This window comes from Drechmeria coniospora, chromosome 02 (assembly GCF_001625195.1).
Source record: "Drechmeria coniospora strain ARSEF 6962 chromosome 02, whole genome shotgun sequence".
In the NCBI taxonomy this organism is placed as follows: domain Eukaryota; kingdom Fungi; phylum Ascomycota; class Sordariomycetes; order Hypocreales; family Ophiocordycipitaceae; genus Drechmeria; species Drechmeria coniospora.
The window spans coordinates 5,065,297-5,084,019 of NC_054390.1; the positions used below are offsets into that span (position 1 = coordinate 5,065,297).

General features: G+C 57.4%; 4 protein-coding genes and 1 non-coding gene across 5 annotated transcripts; 2 read left to right on the plus strand and 3 right to left on the minus strand.

Annotated features, from left to right (window-relative positions):
- Positions 1–57: 57 nt before the first annotated feature.
- DCS_04499 (uncharacterized protein) lies at positions 58–3,185 on the minus strand (the record flags this gene model as incomplete). Its single annotated transcript, XM_040801808.1, has 3 exons — positions 58–1,743; positions 1,808–2,173; positions 2,268–3,185. 3 exons carry the CDS (start codon positions 3,183–3,185, stop codon positions 58–60), a joined length of 2,970 nt encoding a protein of 989 aa, XP_040656841.1.
- Positions 3,186–4,303: 1,118 nt separating this feature from the next.
- On the minus strand, positions 4,304–4,389 carry DCS_t66. The gene has a single exon. It is a non-coding gene; the product is annotated as a tRNA-Lys (tRNA).
- A 1,903-nt stretch (positions 4,390–6,292) lies between these two features.
- Positions 6,293–7,237, plus strand: DCS_04500 (60S ribosomal protein L23; the record flags this gene model as incomplete). The annotated part of the gene is made up of 5 exons (XM_040801809.1): positions 6,293–6,306; positions 6,625–6,672; positions 6,742–6,988; positions 7,070–7,147; positions 7,205–7,237. The coding sequence occupies 5 exons, from the start codon at positions 6,293–6,295 to the stop codon at positions 7,235–7,237; spliced, it is 420 nt and encodes a 139-aa protein (XP_040656842.1).
- A 1,516-nt stretch (positions 7,238–8,753) lies between these two features.
- Positions 8,754–12,810, minus strand: DCS_04501 (uncharacterized protein; the record flags this gene model as incomplete). The annotated part of the gene is made up of 2 exons (XM_040801810.1): positions 8,754–9,043; positions 9,174–12,810. The coding sequence occupies 2 exons, from the start codon at positions 12,808–12,810 to the stop codon at positions 8,754–8,756; spliced, it is 3,927 nt and encodes a 1,308-aa protein (XP_040656843.1).
- Positions 12,811–16,792: 3,982 nt separating this feature from the next.
- On the plus strand, positions 16,793–18,422 carry DCS_04502 (uncharacterized protein; the record flags this gene model as incomplete). Its single annotated transcript, XM_040801811.1, has 2 exons — positions 16,793–17,396; positions 17,476–18,422. 2 exons carry the CDS (start codon positions 16,793–16,795, stop codon positions 18,420–18,422), a joined length of 1,551 nt encoding a protein of 516 aa, XP_040656844.1.
- Positions 18,423–18,723: the final 301 nt, after the last annotated feature.

Genomic DNA, 18,723 nt, shown 5'->3' on the forward strand with positions numbered 1-18,723 from the left:
CAGCAACAGAGCCGGAACAAGCAGCAGGCACGGATGCTCTACCGCTGGCATCCATTGCTACCATGCTTTATCCTGCTGTGTGCTCTCCAGCTCCACCCCGCGTACGGTCTGGCTCCAGTCGAGCCAATTGAAGTCGTCGCCAAGCATGTCTGTGTCCTCGACCGGATCGTCCAGTTTGGTATTCATCACAGTAAAAGGGTCGCTCCAAAGAAACGGAGGCATGTTGTCGTCTTTTGGCGACTGCGTCTGGAGCGTGACTGCCTGCAGTCGAAGAGTCTGTTCCATCGAAAGGTTCTGGAACGTAGGGGCGACCGATGCAGAGGCAGAGGCCACGCCGCCCGCGTCCGTCGGTCCGCTCGCGACATTCCATAATGCGGCCATGTTAAAGTTTGGTTGCGACACGAGGTCGTCCATGTATTGCATGGTCTCGCGGGGAAAGTCCATTTCGATCGGGACACTGTCCGACGGCTTCGCCTCTTGCGGGTGAGGGTTCATCGCAGGCACAGATGGCGGCGGCTGGCCAGAAAGGGCTGCCTCCTCCCCATCGGGACGTGTCAGCGCCCACCACTTGTCCCTGACCTGCTCCATCCTGTTTTCCGTCCCCGGTACGGGCCCAAAGCGTGCTTGGGCAGGATTCATTCGTTCGGCAAAGTCTAACCGACGGGCCTCCTCCTGGTCGGCCTTGAGGCGAGCAATTTCCGAATCACGATGTCTTCGCGCCCTCGCGAAGAGCCTTCGCAGCGGCAAGAACACGGCGGCATGGTCGGCCCTCCTGGCAATCTCGACGGGGTTCTTGTCGTAGCCGTTGACGGCTTCCCAGCCACGCTCGACGAGGGGCGTCCAGGGCCGTCGACAGGTTTCAATGAGCGTGTAGGCGATGGCGTGCCAGTTCGTGTACGTCCTGAAGAGCCAGCGGTACTGCTTGCATCGCGGGTCGGTGTTGAGCTTGTGGTTGTACTCGATGACCTCGATGGCGGCCACGTAAATTCGCTGTCTGATCTCGCCCGAGAGCTCGTGGTCGGACCCTGGAAAGAGCATCGGCTGGTAGATGACGAGGCACATCTTGGCCATGATGACACGAGAAATCATGGCGGCGACCCAGTACAAGGGGTCCGTGTCGTCGAGAACGTGTTGGAGGAACTTGTGCTCGACGCGTTGGTATACTTCTATGAGCATCCGCTCCCTCTCGGCGATGCTGGCCTCGTCCACTTTGGGGCACAGAGAAGTCATGGCCGAAGAGGCCCTGACCAGCCGTCTCGCGAGGGTGCAGATTTCTGTCCTCACGAGGGCGACGGCGCAGTCGGAGCGTCCTTCACGCGGCACCGGAGACTCGGTGCTCTCCGGCCCAAAGTCAGCGTCGTTCAGGTTACTGGGCATTCTCGTATCGTGCGCGCGATCGTCAATGGTCATGTCCGTTCCGAGCTCCTCGGCGGATCGCAGGTCGAGCATCAGTATGTTGTGCCACAGGCGCCTCCTGGTCTCGGTCTCGTAGGCCGAGAGGTTGAAATGGCTGCCATCTCGATGAAGTCCAAGGCCTTGGGCAATGCGGATGAGCAGCCCCGTCAAGGCCCAGCAGAAACGACTCTCGTCATATCTCCGGACGACGATGAGGAAGAGGACGAAAGCCTGGACGACGGCGATGTCCGAGGTGTCGAGGAAGTTGGCCTTTGCCAGCGACTGCTCCAGGGCGAAGCGGTAGTGGGCAACAAGATCTACCTTGTTGCAGCTGAAGTTGGTTTCGATCTGCACGACGGATTGAGCGACGCCTAGATCGTATATTGGTAGGGGGGTGGCACGGGGAACGTACCTCGTCCGGTTCCAGAGAGGTGATGGCGGAAAAGTATACGGCAAACGCCAGGGCTTCGTTGCCGGGGGTCAGCTTCTCGGAATTGCGCCTCGCATCCCGCAAGATCAGCTCGGTGGTGGGAACGTGCAGAACCTTGATGAGCGGTTCGACATTTTCCTGGTAGACGGACCAGAGAAAGGTGGCATGGGACGGAAGCGGGTGGTACTTTCGAAGATTGACATCGGCAGACCGGTAACCCAAGACGAAAGCATTGTGGTTGACGGATGCGACGCCGGCAGCGGGGGAATGTGACGGCGTGCCTTCATAGTCGGAGTCGTCATCGGTTTCGTCTGTGAGTCTTTGCGTCTCCTCTCGAATGGAATCCAGCTGCGCACCCCGCCATGCTTAGCCAGATTATCCCCAGGAAGGGGTGCGTCGCTTGCTTGCTTCCCTTTGCTTCGCACCTGGTGGGAGTGCTCACCTCATCGTTCAGCTTGGACCAGAAGCCGCTGCTGACGTATCTGGATGTCCCCCGGGTGTCGTCAAGGACCATTCGTCCAAAGTTTAGCTGCATCTTCTTGGCGTCGCCGTCCTGACCATTGGCGACTTCGGCCTGTTTCGGGATGGGGCTTCCGGCGGCCAGGATATCCAAGCTGTCGGGTGTTTGTCTCGGGTGGCCGGTGACGGGTGAGCTCGCCGACGAGGCTTGCTTGCCGCTGGATTCGACCTCGATCTGGCCGCTGAGCTCCTCGACGATGCCCTCGAGCTTGCGCAACCGCTTTATCAGCTCCACCTCACGCTGGCTCGTGTTCTTGGCCGGCGCGTTGGGATCCTTGGCGCGCTGCTGACGAGGGGCCCGTCCTGGCGCGGGAAAGACGCAAGGGATCAAGGCCCGGCGACAGTTGGAGCAGGGCATCTGCTTGTCGCAACGAACTTTGCGTCGACGACAAGTGACGCACGACCGCGGGTTAAGCTGCGGTGCTCCCGAGCCGCCCGGGGCCACGATCGGTCCGACATGGGCATCGGGGCCCGAGGTCTGATAGACGGTGACGTTTCCAGTGTGGTGGTGTGGATGCGGGTGCGGATGCGGATGCGAGCGTGGGTGCGGGTAGTGAGCGCCTTCCTGCTGCACGGGAGACTGGGGGGAAGTCATCTTTGCGCCGTCGTGGCCGCCATCGTCTTGCTGAGCCATGTTGCCGAAGTCGAACGAGGACATGATGGGTGCAGCGTCAAGGATGTCGCGCCGACAACGAAGGGCGGGCTGCGACGCAGGTGCGCGCTCTCTCGGGCTCTCGGCCGGCGGCGATGCCAGCTGCGCGGGCTCGGGGCGGGCGGCGATGCCAGCTGCGCGGGCTCGGGGCGGGCGGACAAAGGAGGCACCGAGTGATGGCATCGGCATATGCGTTTGCGGAGGGGGTCGTGATTGATAGGCGATGCTGCGGGTGGGAGGAAGCAACAGCTCTGGAGGAGCTTGGGAGGAAAGGAATCGATTATTCAGCATGAGACCCGACGGGCGGCGACCATTGCTGTGATGAGGCGGGGAGGGTCGAGGTCTGTCATCGCTCGGTCGCTCCTGCGCATGCCGACGCTCCGTCTTACTCTCAACTTAGTAGATGTTCTCCCCAAGTATGAACAAGTACTTGTGCTGTACTCCGTGGGTGTACTTACTGTACAGTACGGAGTACATGTACACTCTTTTGAGCTAGTTGGTCTGTCTGCTGACTGTGCTAGATCCTGCAATGCTGACTCCGTGGTCTGAAGCACGCTGAAGTGTAAAATCGAATGGAATGAACTGAAGCCAAAGCTTGGGTTGATTCTTCCATGACAATGCGACTGGGAACATTCCGTTTTTGCTAACTGAAAACAGTTCCAACCCAGTGCTACAAAGATGAGGGGTCATGCTGTAATCAATGTAAGTATACTAATACTTTCTCGCCGCCTGAAAGTGGCGGAGAATCGATAAAGATAAAAAGGTGGGGTTACTGACGGCTCCATCGTCATAGGCCGATGTGTACTTAGTAGCAATCGCCGTCATACAAAACCCTTGCTGACAAATCCCCTACACGCTTACCCAACCAAGTATGCATCAGACGATCGCGAAGCATCTTATCCTCAGCAGAGCGCCAACACATGTGGACGCTCATCCTGCTGGACAAGGACATCAAGATAGAAAGGGATCATATGTTCATAAGCTCAAAATTTAATACGCGACTCGACGGTGATGACTTCTTTCCAGTTGCAGTTGGCCATGTAAGTGTGCATCAAGGCTTTCGTCTCCAAATGGAATGAATGGTGAATAAATAAACTTCAACGTCGTGGAAACAGGTGATGTGCTGGGACTTGAATGTAGATACTCCGTAAAACGATTCTGTGTTCATTACTTCCATTATTACAGCATGTGTAAGTTCGACAACTTATGAGTGCTTGCTTGCCAAAAGAAAATGCGACACGCCAAAAAAAAACACCAGAACCCCAAAAAATATGGCCTACCAATCGAAGAATGGAACTTATAGGAAAAGCCCGATGCGGGGGTCGAACCCGCAACCTTGAGATTACCGTGTACTCGTAAGAGTCTCACGCTCTACCGATTGAGCTAACCGGGCAGATGAACCCAATTTGGCCGTACTGCCTGGTGTGGCTGTTGTTGAATGCAAGTGCGTTATTGTAGTTTATTAAGGTATGAAATATTGCCTCTCGTTCAATCAGGCACACCGCAGACTGATGCATGAGGCACAATCATGTGAACAACATGTAAAACTTGGCATGAGAATATCCGCACAATCAATACATTCGTGACCCTGTCACCTTGCTCCTATTATACATGAAAATGACGTCTTCTTTCTGCACATCAAATGGTTCCTAGATTTCTATCACGCACTCTCACTCGACCATCATCCGGACCCCAACCCGACAACTTGAGCCAACCGGAGTCGCCCAAGTAGAAGTTGAGCTGCAGCACGCCATCCAACATTATGAAAGCACGGACTGCTGTATCGCCCGATAACGGCCGATATTGATCGCTTGATCGGGCCAGTGGCATGCCGAAAGGTAATACTCCTGTGATGATGTTCGTCACACTTTAAACAAGCCATTTGTATGGAGCACATGTGCATAGCACCATTATCGGCTCGCCCCATTCACGGCGCCCGAGATCAAATGTAGGCCAATGACGCCAACAGTGGTCTCCGGATGCGAATGGCTGATGTGAACCGACTTTCGCAAGAATTTCGGTGCCATCATTGGCCGCTCAAATGTTTCGGCCTTCCTCGTCCTTCCGGTCACCTCAGTGAGTGCAGCATCGCACAGGACGATTCTGACGAGTATTATCGAATGTGCCCCTTCACTTTCCCGAGAGGCGGCTCAAAAGTCACATTGTCATACCACCAGCGACGCCTGCATGCCTCTTGCAGACATCACTGACCGAGCGCCCGGCAAACAGGACAATGACTTGACATGTGTGCACAAACTCAAGATGAGCCAAGCATGGCTCAAAATTACGCCACTTGAAAGAACTGCGCGGGATTTCAAGGACTGATTGGCAGCCATCGACGAAGATGCGTGGAATGGATTATTGAATGGAAATGGAAGACGGCCAGGATTCCCTTGGAGGGAATAGGCGAGCTAGAACGGTAGAACTGTATGTATTTGCTTTTTACCCCAACATGGACCATTGCTATGAACATTCGCTGCATCATCCGATGAGCCAATCCAGAACAACCGAGAAACTGCCAACCGACGGGTGATTGCGAAGCCAATTCAAGACAAAATCACGGAGCCAGATTCTACCTGTACCACTCGATGGGCATGATGGCAAGGTGCCTTGCGACGAACGATGGACAACTAGTGCTATAAGTATGCTAATGCAGCCAACGACGCCCTTGACCGCTATCTCCAAACGGAAGAGCTCGTTGTGAGGCTCATGTCGGAAGCGGAGGGCGAGAAGGACAAGACGGACCAGAAAGGCAAAGGAGAAAGCGAGGATGGGCAATTAGAGATACGACGCGACGCAGGATGGAACCCAGACGAAAGCTGGGTTTTAGTCGGTTGTGTGCATGACAGGAAGGATGGGGCTATGAGAATCACAGCGAAGGAGCAGTGAAGGTGAAACAGTCGGCTCAGCAAGCTCCCGAGCCATGATACGGGCAGTGTCGATGGCGGCATCGAACAAAATCGTCGAGCGGATGCATAGCGCAAGCCGAGGATGCGTCGCAGCGGGAATTATTGCCTTGGGTGCAGGATGGAGTGAAAATGAATGCGCCAGTCTGCTACGTAAATTTAGCCACCCTACGCGTAAATAATTATGGACCCCCCTCCGGGTGCAACCCCCGCAATGCTTACGGGTGTCCGCTGATAAGTCTATCGTCACGTGCACACCCACTCGCTTCCCGTAGGGTTTCCCACCCCCACAGATTGCAGGTAAATTTTCGCCTGAAAAGCTCCAGTTAACGACGGCATACTGAGAGCGGCAGATTTTGTCACGAATTCACGCCCAAACTCACCAATACAATGGCCAAGATCTCGTAAGTTACTCTGAAGCCCGTTTTCGCTCACGGATTCGGCGATGCGACGTGCAAGAGGAGGAACATTTTTCGACGCCGAACCACTCGACTCCGACAATCGACGATGGACGTAGGCGGAGGGACGCGAGCAGCTCAAAGCGGAGGGCTCGCTGCGAAATTCACGACTTCAATTGTTACGACGACGCGACGGATTTGAAGACCCAAAGACGCACGACCTATTGGGAGAAATTGTGGTTTCACGACGTCCATCGCACATGGCGGACCCGATCACGAGGGCGGAGCGAACAATGTCTAGAAAGACGGCTGACGGATTCTCAGGCGTGGTGCCCCTGGTGGCAAGCTCAAGATGACCTTGGGTCTTCCTGTGTACGTTTCTGCGTCGCAACGGCGGAATTTCTCCCGCACGCGACAACGTTGAGCTGACGAGGCCTGCAGCGGTGCCGTCATGAACTGCGCCGACAACTCTGGCGCCCGAAACCTGTACATCATCTCCGTCAAGGGTATCGGTGCCCGCCTGAACCGCCTGCCTGCCGGTGGTGTTGGTGACATGGTCATGGCCACCGTCAAGAAGGGCAAGCCCGAGCTCCGAAAGAAGGTCCACCCCGCCGTCATTGTCAGACAGTCCAAGCCCTGGAAGCGATTCGACGGTGTCTTCCTGTACTTCGAGGACAACGCTGGTGTGGTACGTTGCCAAAACACGCGCCGTGCAGCTGCTTGCAGCCATTGAGCATTCATTTGGGCCGGCGGGGCTAACAGGATGTAGATTGTCAACCCCAAGGGTGAGATGAAGGGCTCCGCTATTACCGGCCCCGTTGGCAAGGAGGCCGCCGAGCTGTGGCCCGTAAGTGCACCCCAAGGGATCCTACTACGGGTGGAGACAACTGACAAGATGTCGCAGCGTATTGCCAGCAACTCCGGTGTCGTCATGTAAAGTGCTTTGGCGCGCGGGAACGAGGGGGAAAATGGCATGGCGCATATTCCGATGGCGATTCGATGGAGAACGCGCACGACAACTCGGCGTACTTTTATTGGCTCGGAGATATGACTGGATGGTGGTTGACGCTAGATTTGCCGGCAGGCTCTGCATTTCGGTTGCGGCGTGAAAGGATGATTCATAATTCATACCAGGTTTCGCATCATGAACAAACACAACAATGCAGCCTAGCCCGGTGATGTGACGCAGAGGGTCCCATTTCCGTGTGATGTCCTTGGATAGCTTGCATGTTCATGGGATCTAGGCAATTGGGACTGAAGGCCGAATATCTGCCTACGTAGGTAGCTGATGAATTACAAGTCCGCAGAATACAGGTTGTTTTGGCCTGCAAGATCTCCTGGCACGAAAACCTGGTTGGCCGTGTTGAGTGGAGTGACAAATATGGTGAGCCTTTTGTGATGCGCCTTCGCCTACCCTGTACCTTGACACAGAACACAACTGTCGACGACATGACAGGTTGCATCTCTATTTTCTGAGAATCGTTCAAATGAATACCTCGTGAAAAGTCGCATTCCATTCACGACTTTTTTTTTTTCGTTTTACGCCATTGTGCGAACATGGCAGCAGTGGTGACTGTGAATGTGGAAAGGTGCAATACAATATACATTTGCAGTCTGTGCTAGAGGACTACAGTGCTGCGACGAAGATGTGGTCATGGCAATTAACAACGCATTTCGTCCAACTCATGAATTTATTATCGCTCTCGTTATCGAGGTACTTTGTCCACATGTCTGCCATCAGTTGTCAAGCACTGTCGTCGGTGAAGACATCAGTACGTCTGAACGGGACAGCAGGGACATGATACACACGACTGGAAAAGAATCCGTCTACATAGAGTCCAGAATGGGAGCGAGAAACGGGTTTCTATCATAAAATAGAAAGTCTCTGTAACGATTAGAGTGGAAGGGATCTGTATGGCTACGATTAAAAAAAAATACCAGATCTCAGTTCGCCCCCTCATCATTCTGGGGGAAACTTCACGTGCGCCCCCTCCCACTCCCCCACATTCGAAACTGCATGACGATATGCAACAGTCAGTTCAGTTACCCACAAACCCGAAAAATGGTGTAAATCGCTCATGTTTTTTGTGTATTCACACAAAAAAAAAAGCCCTCAAATCTTGGGCACCATCTCTCACTACCTGCCAGACTTTTGCCTGCGGCGTTGCGCAAATACCCATGCGGAAATACACGCATGCGCCGGAGCAAATGGAAGAAAACAATAGCAGAATAGCACTGTCCATGTATCCGTACTCCTCCTGCGACCGCAACCGCCTGTTTTCCATGCCAGGTCAGGCGCCTTGCCGTTTATGAGAGAAAAAAGCACAATAAAAACAAATGCAGACAGTGATCCCCATGCCTCGAAGCGAAGCAGGGGCAATGAGATGCCATTCTCTCGGCCTCAAGCTTGCTAGCGTGTACGTGTGCGAGTCGACGCGAAACGATTAGTTTGCCTAGGGATAGCCCATGTTCGGCATGCCGTGGTGGTGATGGATGAACTCGGTAGCCGTCGGGCGAGCTTGCGACTGGTGCGCGACCGGCTCCTGATGTAGGTGGTGCTGCTGGGACATCTGCCGCTCCTGCCGAGCGATGGCGGCCTCCTTCTTCGCAGCCTTGGGTTTGGGTTTGGATTTGGACGTGACACCAAGTTTTGGATCGGTGGAGGACTGGGCCGCCTTCTTGGCGGCGAGCGTTGCCTTGCGCTTCTCGACGGCCTGAGCCATGTTTCCGTTTGCCCAGCGACCTACAAGCCAAGTCAGCACCAACGGCGCGAGGTGGGTGAGACGGGTGCGGGCGATACAGAAGCAGACGCAGGAGAGGGACAAAGGACGATCATGCGTGTCTGGAGCGACTAGGGGAGGATAGAATCTTACTCTTCATCGATGCGGACATCTTCTCCGACTTGGTCATCATCTTGTAGTCCTTTGGACGCTCGTCGTCGTGGATGGGCATCACCGCAGGGGTGCTCAGGCGGCCGCTGGCAGACTTGTTGACTACCTTGATCTTGGTCGTCTTCCGCGGGACGGTATGGGGTGGCTCGACGGTCAAGGCGGCATCGGCCGCGGCCGCGTAAGAATCGCCGCCTTGGAAGGCCGAGGCTCGCTTGCCGCGTCTCTTGGCCGGCGTCCGGTCCGGCTGGCCATCGTCCGGCTCATGGCGGAATCGCTTCTGGCGCTTGGGCCGGAACGAGTACGAGGAATCGGCCGTGTGGGAGGAAGAGTCAGAGGAGGCGGTGGAAGGACGGGAATCGCCATTGTCGGTGATGGCCGACGATGGCTCGCTGTAGTTCTTCGTCTTGGGGATCTTGAGGGTGAGGAGTTTGCGCTTCGGCTTCGACGTCTCGCCTTCGACCTCGTCCATCTTCTGCTTCCGGACCGGCTCATCGGCCGCGTTCGAGCCGAGGTAGTAGCTTGACGGCTTGCGGCCACGTTTGCGGCCGACTTTGATGGGCGTCACCGCCTTGCCCGCCGGCTCCGGTGTCGAGACGGCCGCCTCTTCGAGGTCCCGATTGGCGGCCGACTTGCCGCGGCGCCGGCGCTTGGGCCGTCGCTCCTCCTCGGGTTCCGGGCTGGAATCGGACTTGGCGGCGACCTCGTCGACGACGCTGACCCCCTTGCGCTTACGACCAACCAACTTGCTCGGCGCCGGGGTGCCGCTGCGGCTGGCGTGGGCTGCCGGCATCTTGCTGCGCAGCCTCGCCGTCGACAGCACCTCCGTCTCGGGCGTGACGACCACCTTTGCCGCCCGAGATCGGGTGACGACGCCGGCCTTCTGGTTTGGATCGGCCGCCTCAATCATATTGGGGTCCGCGCGAGGCTCCTTGCCGTAGATGGCCGCCAGCAGGTTGTTGAGGGGCTGCTCGTAGAAGGGAGCGAGGGTATGGAGGTAGACCATGTCCTTGGACTTGATTCCCTTGGAGTTGTAGATGGGAAACTTCTCCTCGGCATCCGGGTTGACCGCTACCTTCTTCGCCAGCTTCTTGTCGTGACCCTCTCGAACCTGGGCGTTTTCCTGATGTAGCCAGATGTCGGCGTCTTCGAAATACTCCCTCTGCAGGTCGCGCATGGTGATGTTCACAACCTGCAGAACGTCAAAGAGCTCCTGCGTCGACATGCTCTCGTAGTCCTTGAGCGCGGCGGCAAAGTCTTCCTTGGGGCGAAGCTTTTTGTACTTGAAGTAACGTCGTTTCGGGTCCTGGTTGACGGGCGCCGAAGCGGTCGTCTCGCCGAAAGCAACGGGAGAGTTGGCAGCCGTGGGAAGGGCGGAATCGGCAATCGCGGGCTCCGGTACCGGCGTTCCGAGGCCAGGAGTCGGCACCTCGACGTCAGGCTCGGGACCGTCGCCCAAGTCCTCCATCATGACATCATCGTTGCTCGCATCGTCGGCTTCGGCGAAATCGTCGTCACCATCCTGGGCTTCCATGGCCTCGGCGCCGGCTTCCTTGTCATCCGGTTCCCTTTCTGCCCCCGCTTTCATCTCATCAGCCTGGCCAGCGTCATTTTGACTCCCGACGGGGACGTCCGTCGGCGCCGGCTCTGTCGCGGCGGCCTCTGCATCCTTGGAACCGGCCGTCTGGGCCTCCGAAGTCGGCTTGGTTTCTTCAGGTGCCTTGGCCCCTTCGGCCTCCTTGACCTTGGCTTCCTCCTCGGCCGCCTTGGCCTTGGCGGCTTGTTCTTCAATTTCATTCGCGTAGGTGACGGCCACCTTGTTCGGGTACGACTCGTACTCATCCAAGATGTAGGGACTGAGGTGAGCGTAGCGGCCTTGCATGAGGGTCTCGAGCCTGCTGGCCGAATAGGAGGGAATGGCAAAAATGTCCAGGGGGCAAGGCGGGGTAGCGTCGTCGCGGGCATCGTCGACATGCGGCGCCCCGTCCGTCGCGATAAGACGTGTGGAAGATTCGTCCGAGGGCGCGAGAAGGGACGTGGACGCCGGCTCCGATGATCCATCGGCTGGCTCGGCCGACTCGACGACGGTGGTATCGGAGACGGTGATTGTGGGGGGCGCGAGCGGCTTGTCACGCTGGGTGCTGGGGGGCGTCGACTTTACGTCGCCAACAACCTGGAGGCCAACGTCGTTGATTTCCCGAACGCCGTCATCACGGCCGGCGTCGGTCACCTGGACGGCAGGCGTGTCCGCTTCTGGTGGGAGAAGGTCTTGGGGGCCAGCCGTTCGTGAGGGGGCGCTGGGCTCAGGATCTCGTCGCGGAGACTCGAGAGCCTGATTCTCGCCCAGGAGCTGGCGAGACAGCTGGGCCTCGTCGTCGGAGGAGGCGAATTTCAAGTCGGCCTGGTCGACGGGGGGAGCAAGCTGAAGGGAGGCGGAAGGACCTTTGATGGTGACCTGTCCCCGCGGCTGAACGACGTCCGCAACAACGATCTCGGGCGCGGGCGTCGGCCCAGCAGAGGAAGCGGCGGCAGGGGCAGGCACGGCAGCAGAGGCGGCATTGGAGGCGGTGGTGGGTGCGGTGGTAGGGGCGGAAGAAGAGGCGGAAGCAGAGTCGACAGCAGCAGAGCCGACAACATCGGCGGCAGCAGCAGCAACAGCGGGGGCAGCGGCTGGGGAAACGGTGGTAGGTAAAACGACCGGTTCCACAGGGGGCGTCGAGACGATAGTCAACTCCAACGCAGGGTCGATGGCACAGACGTCGTGCGACTCGGACTGATCAGGATCCTGGGGGGTGTCGTGTGCAACCGGTAGACTGCGCAACGGAGCAAACTCGGCCGGGCGAGGAGAGGCAACCTCATCGACGGCCCAGCGGACGGGAGTGGTGAAAAGATCGGGCGGCGGGCTGGCGGTGTCAACTTCCAAGGCCGTGGCAGCGACAGGGACCGGGACATAGGAGGAGTTGGAGGCGTAACCGTCGACGGCGCCGTTGAGGCCGAGCTCGATATTTCCCGATGTCTCGGGCTCCGGGGAGGAACGGTTTGGTGATGGAGACCGACCGCTGGCGTGGCCGTCAGAGGCATCCAGGTCGGAGAAGGAAACACCGACCTCGATGGTGTCCTGGACGTCGTCGTCGTCCCTGTAGTCCATGGTCTCGGTATTCCTGCGGACCGGGTGGCGGCGGATGCTGGGGGGCACAGCACCCTCGGCGGAGGGGGGAAGGGAGGAGGAGGCATCACGGTTCTTGAAAGAGTTCACGTCATAGGCGTCACCGTCGACGCTCGGCTGCTCCGACCTCCGCTTCCTGCGGCTGGAGGAGCTGGGGACTTGAACGTCGTCCTCGACGTGCTCAAAGGTGTAGTCGACGCGGGCCCTCTTGCGGAGGCTGTGGCCACCCTTCTGCGGGCTGTGCTGGTCGCCGGCCGTCTCGTCGGCAACGAGGCCGTGCAAGCGTCTGACCTGACCATGGGATGGGGTGGTGAAGGAGAGGAGGGTAGGCTGTTGGGAGGTCCTGCTGCCCCGCCGGCTCGAAGGCGCGGTGCGAGGCGTGTTGTTGACGGTGAGGGATGACGACGCCGCTGCCGATTGCGTGACGGCGGCGGGAGGGCTGCCGGGAGAAGTCATGTTCTCGAGGGAAAAAGGCCGAATGAGGATCAGGACCAGGACGAGGTGCTGGATGAGATTGAGACCAAGACCGAGACCGGGACCGAGTTGGCGTGTGAGCGCCCGTGTGGGTGTGAGTGTGAGTGTGAGTGTGAGTGTGAGTGAGAGAGAGGTGAGGTGGCGGGATTCGGGTGACGGCGATGGGCAGCTGCCGCTCGACGGGCGCGATCCGAATACAGCCGGGACGTTCCAGGCATGTACGATGGCAGCAGGGCCTGGCCCTTCGCTTGCTTGGTGTTGCGGTACGCTTTACGGTTCGAGCAACAAACAACGACGGCGTCGCCGCGGCAGGGAAGGGAGGAGGAAAGGGCCCAAGGGGACGGCGGCGCAGAGGGCAGCAGCAGCCAAACAGAGATGGCCGGGACGGCTGCGAGGTGAAAAGAAGATGAAGGAGGCGACGGCAGACGATGAGCAGAGAAGAGGGAGAAACTCGGGGAGCGGAGGAAAGGCGAGATGGGGTACAGTCGAAGAGGGTGGTGCGATGACAATGGAGAAATTCAATGACGGATGCTGCGAAGACGACGCTCGGCCGGGAGCCAGCAGTGGCCGAAAGAGAGAACAGCGGTAGATGCAGAAGGCGAAAAGAGAAAGCAGGTCGGCCGGCTGTTCAAGGCGACGCCGCTGCGAGCGAGGGCATTGCGAAGTTATGATGAACAGCAGTCGGGTCGGATGTGGTTTGAATGTGATGGCCTCCCGCCTTGGCTTGATTTTCTCGTGCCTCTCTCTCTCTGCCACTCTCACTTACTGCCTGCCGCTGCCAGCAGTACAGTGTACTTGCAGTACGCCGTAGGTGTACATGTACCAACTCTGTCACTCTAGCACTGCACTTGGCTACAGTAGCAATAGTGCGAGTAGTACGGAGTACAGCCACCGTAGCGGTACGGATGGAGCCCAGCGAGGAGGTACTGTACATGCGAGTACCTGCCGCAACGACCACGAGCAGCAGGTGCACCTACTGTAGGTACCAGGTACCTCTCCCTCAACGCCAGTGGCAGAAGCACCCCACCTTCCGCGGGCTCAGGCACGTACCTGTGACTTACCGGCACCCAGTGCCTGACCGCCGGTTGCGAGCGTGCCCGGCGACAAAGGGGGGGCACCTGCGAGTCGCTCCGCACGTTTTGATTTGGGCCAGACAGTTCTTTCAACGCGCTGGAAGCGATGACCGTCACGCGAGCCGCCCTCGTCTCTTTCTATCCATCCTTTCGCTGTCTTTGAATAGGGCGATTCGACGACTCCTGGTGTACGTACACGGGCAGGTACTTGCCGTACGACTACAGTACTTACAGTGCACATGCAAGTACTGTGCCTGCAAGGAGTGCCATGTACATGGTGCATGTACACAGATGTACCGGTACCTGTCCGTGGACCCCATGAGGTACCTCGTACCTGCCTCGTTGCCACTTGGCCTCCCACCCGTCCACTTGCCCTCCGTTATTACTTGGATACCCGTAGCAGACACTGGCACGGCACGTCCGAATCTGCATCATGATGGACTCGCGCAGATGATAGTAATTACATGACTGCGATGAACCAAGCCCCCTCGTAGAATCCATCCATGCGCGCGCGGCACACCAACCCGCCGGCCGGGTCAGGGCTTGCTTTGGCTGTACTTGAACTTGTAAGTTTGCCAAAGCATCTCTGCAGCGGCAACCAGCCAATCAGCAGTGCGGCGTTGCGGGAGCACTAAACCCTGTTTGACCACGCGCTGCCGACCTGATACTCGACCCGTGGTAGCATGCGTGACGGTGATTGACCCTAGGGCCCTGCGCAGCACTGCGGGCGACAAGGTGCGAAAGAATTCAATCCTTCAAAACAGTCCTTTGATGGTTTGAGCCACCTGACCATACTTGTGGTAGGCGGAAGCGGAGAGGGGATGCAGTCGTTGGTTCCCTCAGGAGGCAACCGTACGTGTGCTTGCTTGTACCTTCCTCACTGTGGGCATATTGCCGTTGCCGTCGGTCTATCCAGACACTTATCTCACACTGGGTGCCTTAAAAATCAGAAGCCACAGTCATCTCCAACTTACTTACAGCATACCGGTATACTAGAGCTGCACAAAAAATTCCGTTGCAGTTAGGAAGCGTAAGTATCGTGTGTAGGTGTGCAAGTAATTTACATGTACAGTACGGAATACAGGACTAGGTTAGTATGGAATAATAATAATAATTTGTTACCATTTGTAGGTGGATGCCACCAAGCATAAATTCTTGTTGTTCCAGGGAGGGTGGGGGGTGCCCTTGGATGGTCGGTAAAGGTTCTGTGCTGTAATTCCTGGTAGTACATGTACAAGTAGGCGTACCAAGTACAGTAAGTGTACCCATACGGAGTACTGCAAGTATTAATACTGCAAGCACATATGTACATACATTACAGTACTCGGTACTAATTTATCGACCCTCGAAGGCAAGTAGTACATGTGTACACCTGGGTGTACAGTAGGTACTTACCTAGTAAGCACTCTCAAAGTGCCTAGTACTATAGAGCTACGTGCTAACCGCTGACTTGGTGTCTGTATTTGGGCACAGGGCGCCTGGCAGAGTACTAGAGGTAGGTACCTAGTACCTAGTACTTTAGTACTTGTACTGCTGCTCCAAGCCGCTAACTACAAGCACTGCGATGTAGGCGGAGGGCCGATAAATCATCCCCCACACATATTCTGATTTGCGCTGACCGTACACGGGTAGCAGCGCACTTGCATTCCCTGCCAAGACGAATCGTAAAGGCAGAGCGATAAAGCAATTGAGTATGACCCATCGGCCTAATCCGGCATGTTGCCGGCAATTGTTTGTCGTTCTGCAGCTCGTAGGGCATCTGCTCATCCGATGAATCCATTGGTGTATTGCTGCACTGAGATACACAGGTATCATATATCACCTGAGTTGTACAGTAATTTAGTGCGCCGACGTACAGTATAAGTACCTAGTACTTGAGCATGTAAGTACCTAGTAGATTCATGCCGGGTACGGAGTACTGAGTACTAGGTATCAGTACTCCGTACACTAGCCGCAATTCAGTACGGCAAACCTGTCAAGTACTTGCTGCACTTGCAAGTATATTATCGTAGGTGTACAAGTATCATCGTAGTTGCAAGTATATCATCGTAGGTGTACAAGTACATTATCGTAAGTGTACAAGCATATCATCGTCGGTGTACAAGCACAAGCAGTACTTTTTGCAAGCCGACGTACAGTATAATTACGCTGGAAGACACGTGCAGAGCACCGGCAGCAATTAGTGTATGTGTACTCCGTACGGAGTACAGTAGTCGGCAAACGGGTCAAGGTCAATCAAGGCAACGGCCAGACTTAAGTGCTGCACTAATATCGCGGCGGTGGTGCAGTAATTTTAGCTGATGTACATCATACTCAAGCTGGTATACACGTAATTACGGAGTACATGAGCAGAAACATAATACGGCCAACGGGTCAAAATCGGAAGAGGCTGCCACCACGGAAACTGTTCGTGCAGTAATTATACACATCACTGAGGGGTTGTAATCGAGTGTTCCGTACGGAGTACAGCGCCTAGTACTTTTTGGCAGGGTATTTATTGCTGTACAATTGCGCTGGGTGTGCAGAATAACAAGTAGGCGTACTGTAGTTACTTACACTGTACTGTACTTAATTATTGTTCTGTACGGAGTACAACTACTTACACTCACTCAAGTACGGAGCATAGAATACTTGTACTGAGTACATCGGCCCTTAGTACTGTACAGTAGTAATACGGCAAACGGGTCAATATCGGACGAGGCAACCCATTCCACCAAGCACCTTCACTCCACTCGCCCCCCCCCCCTGCGCTCGCCCAAGGTAGCCAATCAGAGGTCGCCAGGTCCATGGGCAACAGCAACAGCTCCCTGCTTCCCTGGACGTCACCCTCACCCCTGCCATCCATCATCAACTAGCAAACCCGTCGTCCAAGCCGATTTCACGCAAACGTCATGGCATCCAAGAAGACGAAGGCGCCTGCGCCAGCGGCCGACGACAATCTCGACGATCTCTTCTCCGGCATTGGCGACGACACCAAGGCCAAGAAGCCGTCGGCGAACCTCAAGGCCAAGACGGCGGCCGCCTCGAAGCCAAGGGATGGCGACGACGACATCCTGGCCGACCTCGAGTCCCAGCTGGCTCCCGACCAGCCTCCGTCCCGTCCGCACACGCCACGCATCCAGGGCGCCGCCCTTCGCCGTTCTGCCGGCACGCCTCCCGTCGGCGAGGACAAACCCAGCATCCGTCAATCGACCGACAGCGCTCGGAGCTACAAGGCCAATTTTACGCCGAGCGCCACGAGCTCCGAGCTGCACGAGCCGGATAAGAAGAGCGTGACGGAGAAGCAGAGCCATCCCCAGCAGCAGCCGCAGGAGGAGGAGGAGCAGGCCCAGACCGGCGGCGGCTGGTGGGGGGGCATCATGTCCACTGCCTCGGCCGCCATGAAGCAGGCCGAGGCGGCCGTCAAGGAGATCCAGCAGAACGAGGAGGCCATGAAGTGGGCGGAGCAGGTCAAGGGAATCAGGGGCATCGACGTCGGCGCCCTGCGAAGCTACGGTACGCGAACCGCCCCCCTCCCCCCCCCTCTCGCCGACGGCCGTGCCGGTTCGCTCGCTGACGTGCCGTGGTCGGCCAGGTGACGAGCTTCGAAACCGCGCGCTGCCTACCTTCAACAACATCATCAACACCATCGCCCCTCCCATCAGCTCCCACGAGCGCCTCATCATTCACATCACCCACGATCTCGTCGGCTACCCTTCCCTCGATCCCCTCATTCACGCCGTCTTCGCCCGGGTCATGTCTCAGGTCGAGGGTGGCGACCTCCTCGTCGTCCAGCGCGGCGTGGAAAGCAGCTCGAGGCGGATGAGCGTCAGCACCCCCGGCTGGCGGGATGGGCCCTGGTGGAGGCAGACGGACTCCCACCGCGAGCTGGGTCTCGTCAAGGGCATGGTTGAGGGCACCAAGCTGTGCCGTGCCGGCGCCGAATCGAACGCGAGCGAGTACTTTGCCGTCAAGGGCGGCATCGAGCAGGCCAAGGTCCGCGCCACCGAGGACTTGAGCGACACCAACCCGGTCAGGACGTCGGACCTGTTCCTGGCCGTCCAGGCCATCAGCGTCGACGCCGACAAGTCGCTGTTCGGCCGAACCGCCTCGGCCGAGAAGGAGAAGGAGTCGTCGACGGTCAAGGAGCAGGACGAAGCCGACGAGGTCGTCTCCTTTGCCGTCTTCGTCCTCGACCCCGTCCACGAGATCGAGTACTCCACCATCAGCCAGACGGTGCCGGCCAAATGGATTCGCTGGCTCGACGCGCCGACGCCCCTCACGCCCCAAACGGCCGACGAGAGCCAGGATGCGTTCGAGGGCGGCGTCCCCGACGAGATCAGGGAAATCTTGGACGAAGGCGGCGTCGACCCCCGGGAGTGGGTGGCGGAGTGGATCGAGGAGACGCTGGCGCTCGCCGTCGGCGTCGTCGCACAACGCTACGTCTCCTGCCGCATGGGCGTCGGCGAGGGCGGTCCCAGCAGGGGCAAGAAGAGGGTCGAGGACCCGACGACGGATGCCACCGGCGACGCCGAGGCCTGAAATGCCCATTTCAATCACTCCCGGAAGCCTGCCTGTTTCTCGCTACTGGTTCTGACATGCGCGACCGCTGTTGTTCGGCCGAGGGGTTCGTGGGTGGTGATAATATCCCTCGTTTGGTTTTTTTATAGTTTAGCAACCTGCCAATAAATACCATGCAAGTTTTGTCTACGATGGGGGCGTTTGATGGCGTCTTGACGACCGTCACTCGTGCCGTAGCCGTTGAGGATGATGCATCGTCGTCCACCGACCGGCGACAACGATGCAACAGTTCCCGACGATCCGACGCAAGAGGTCAGCCGAC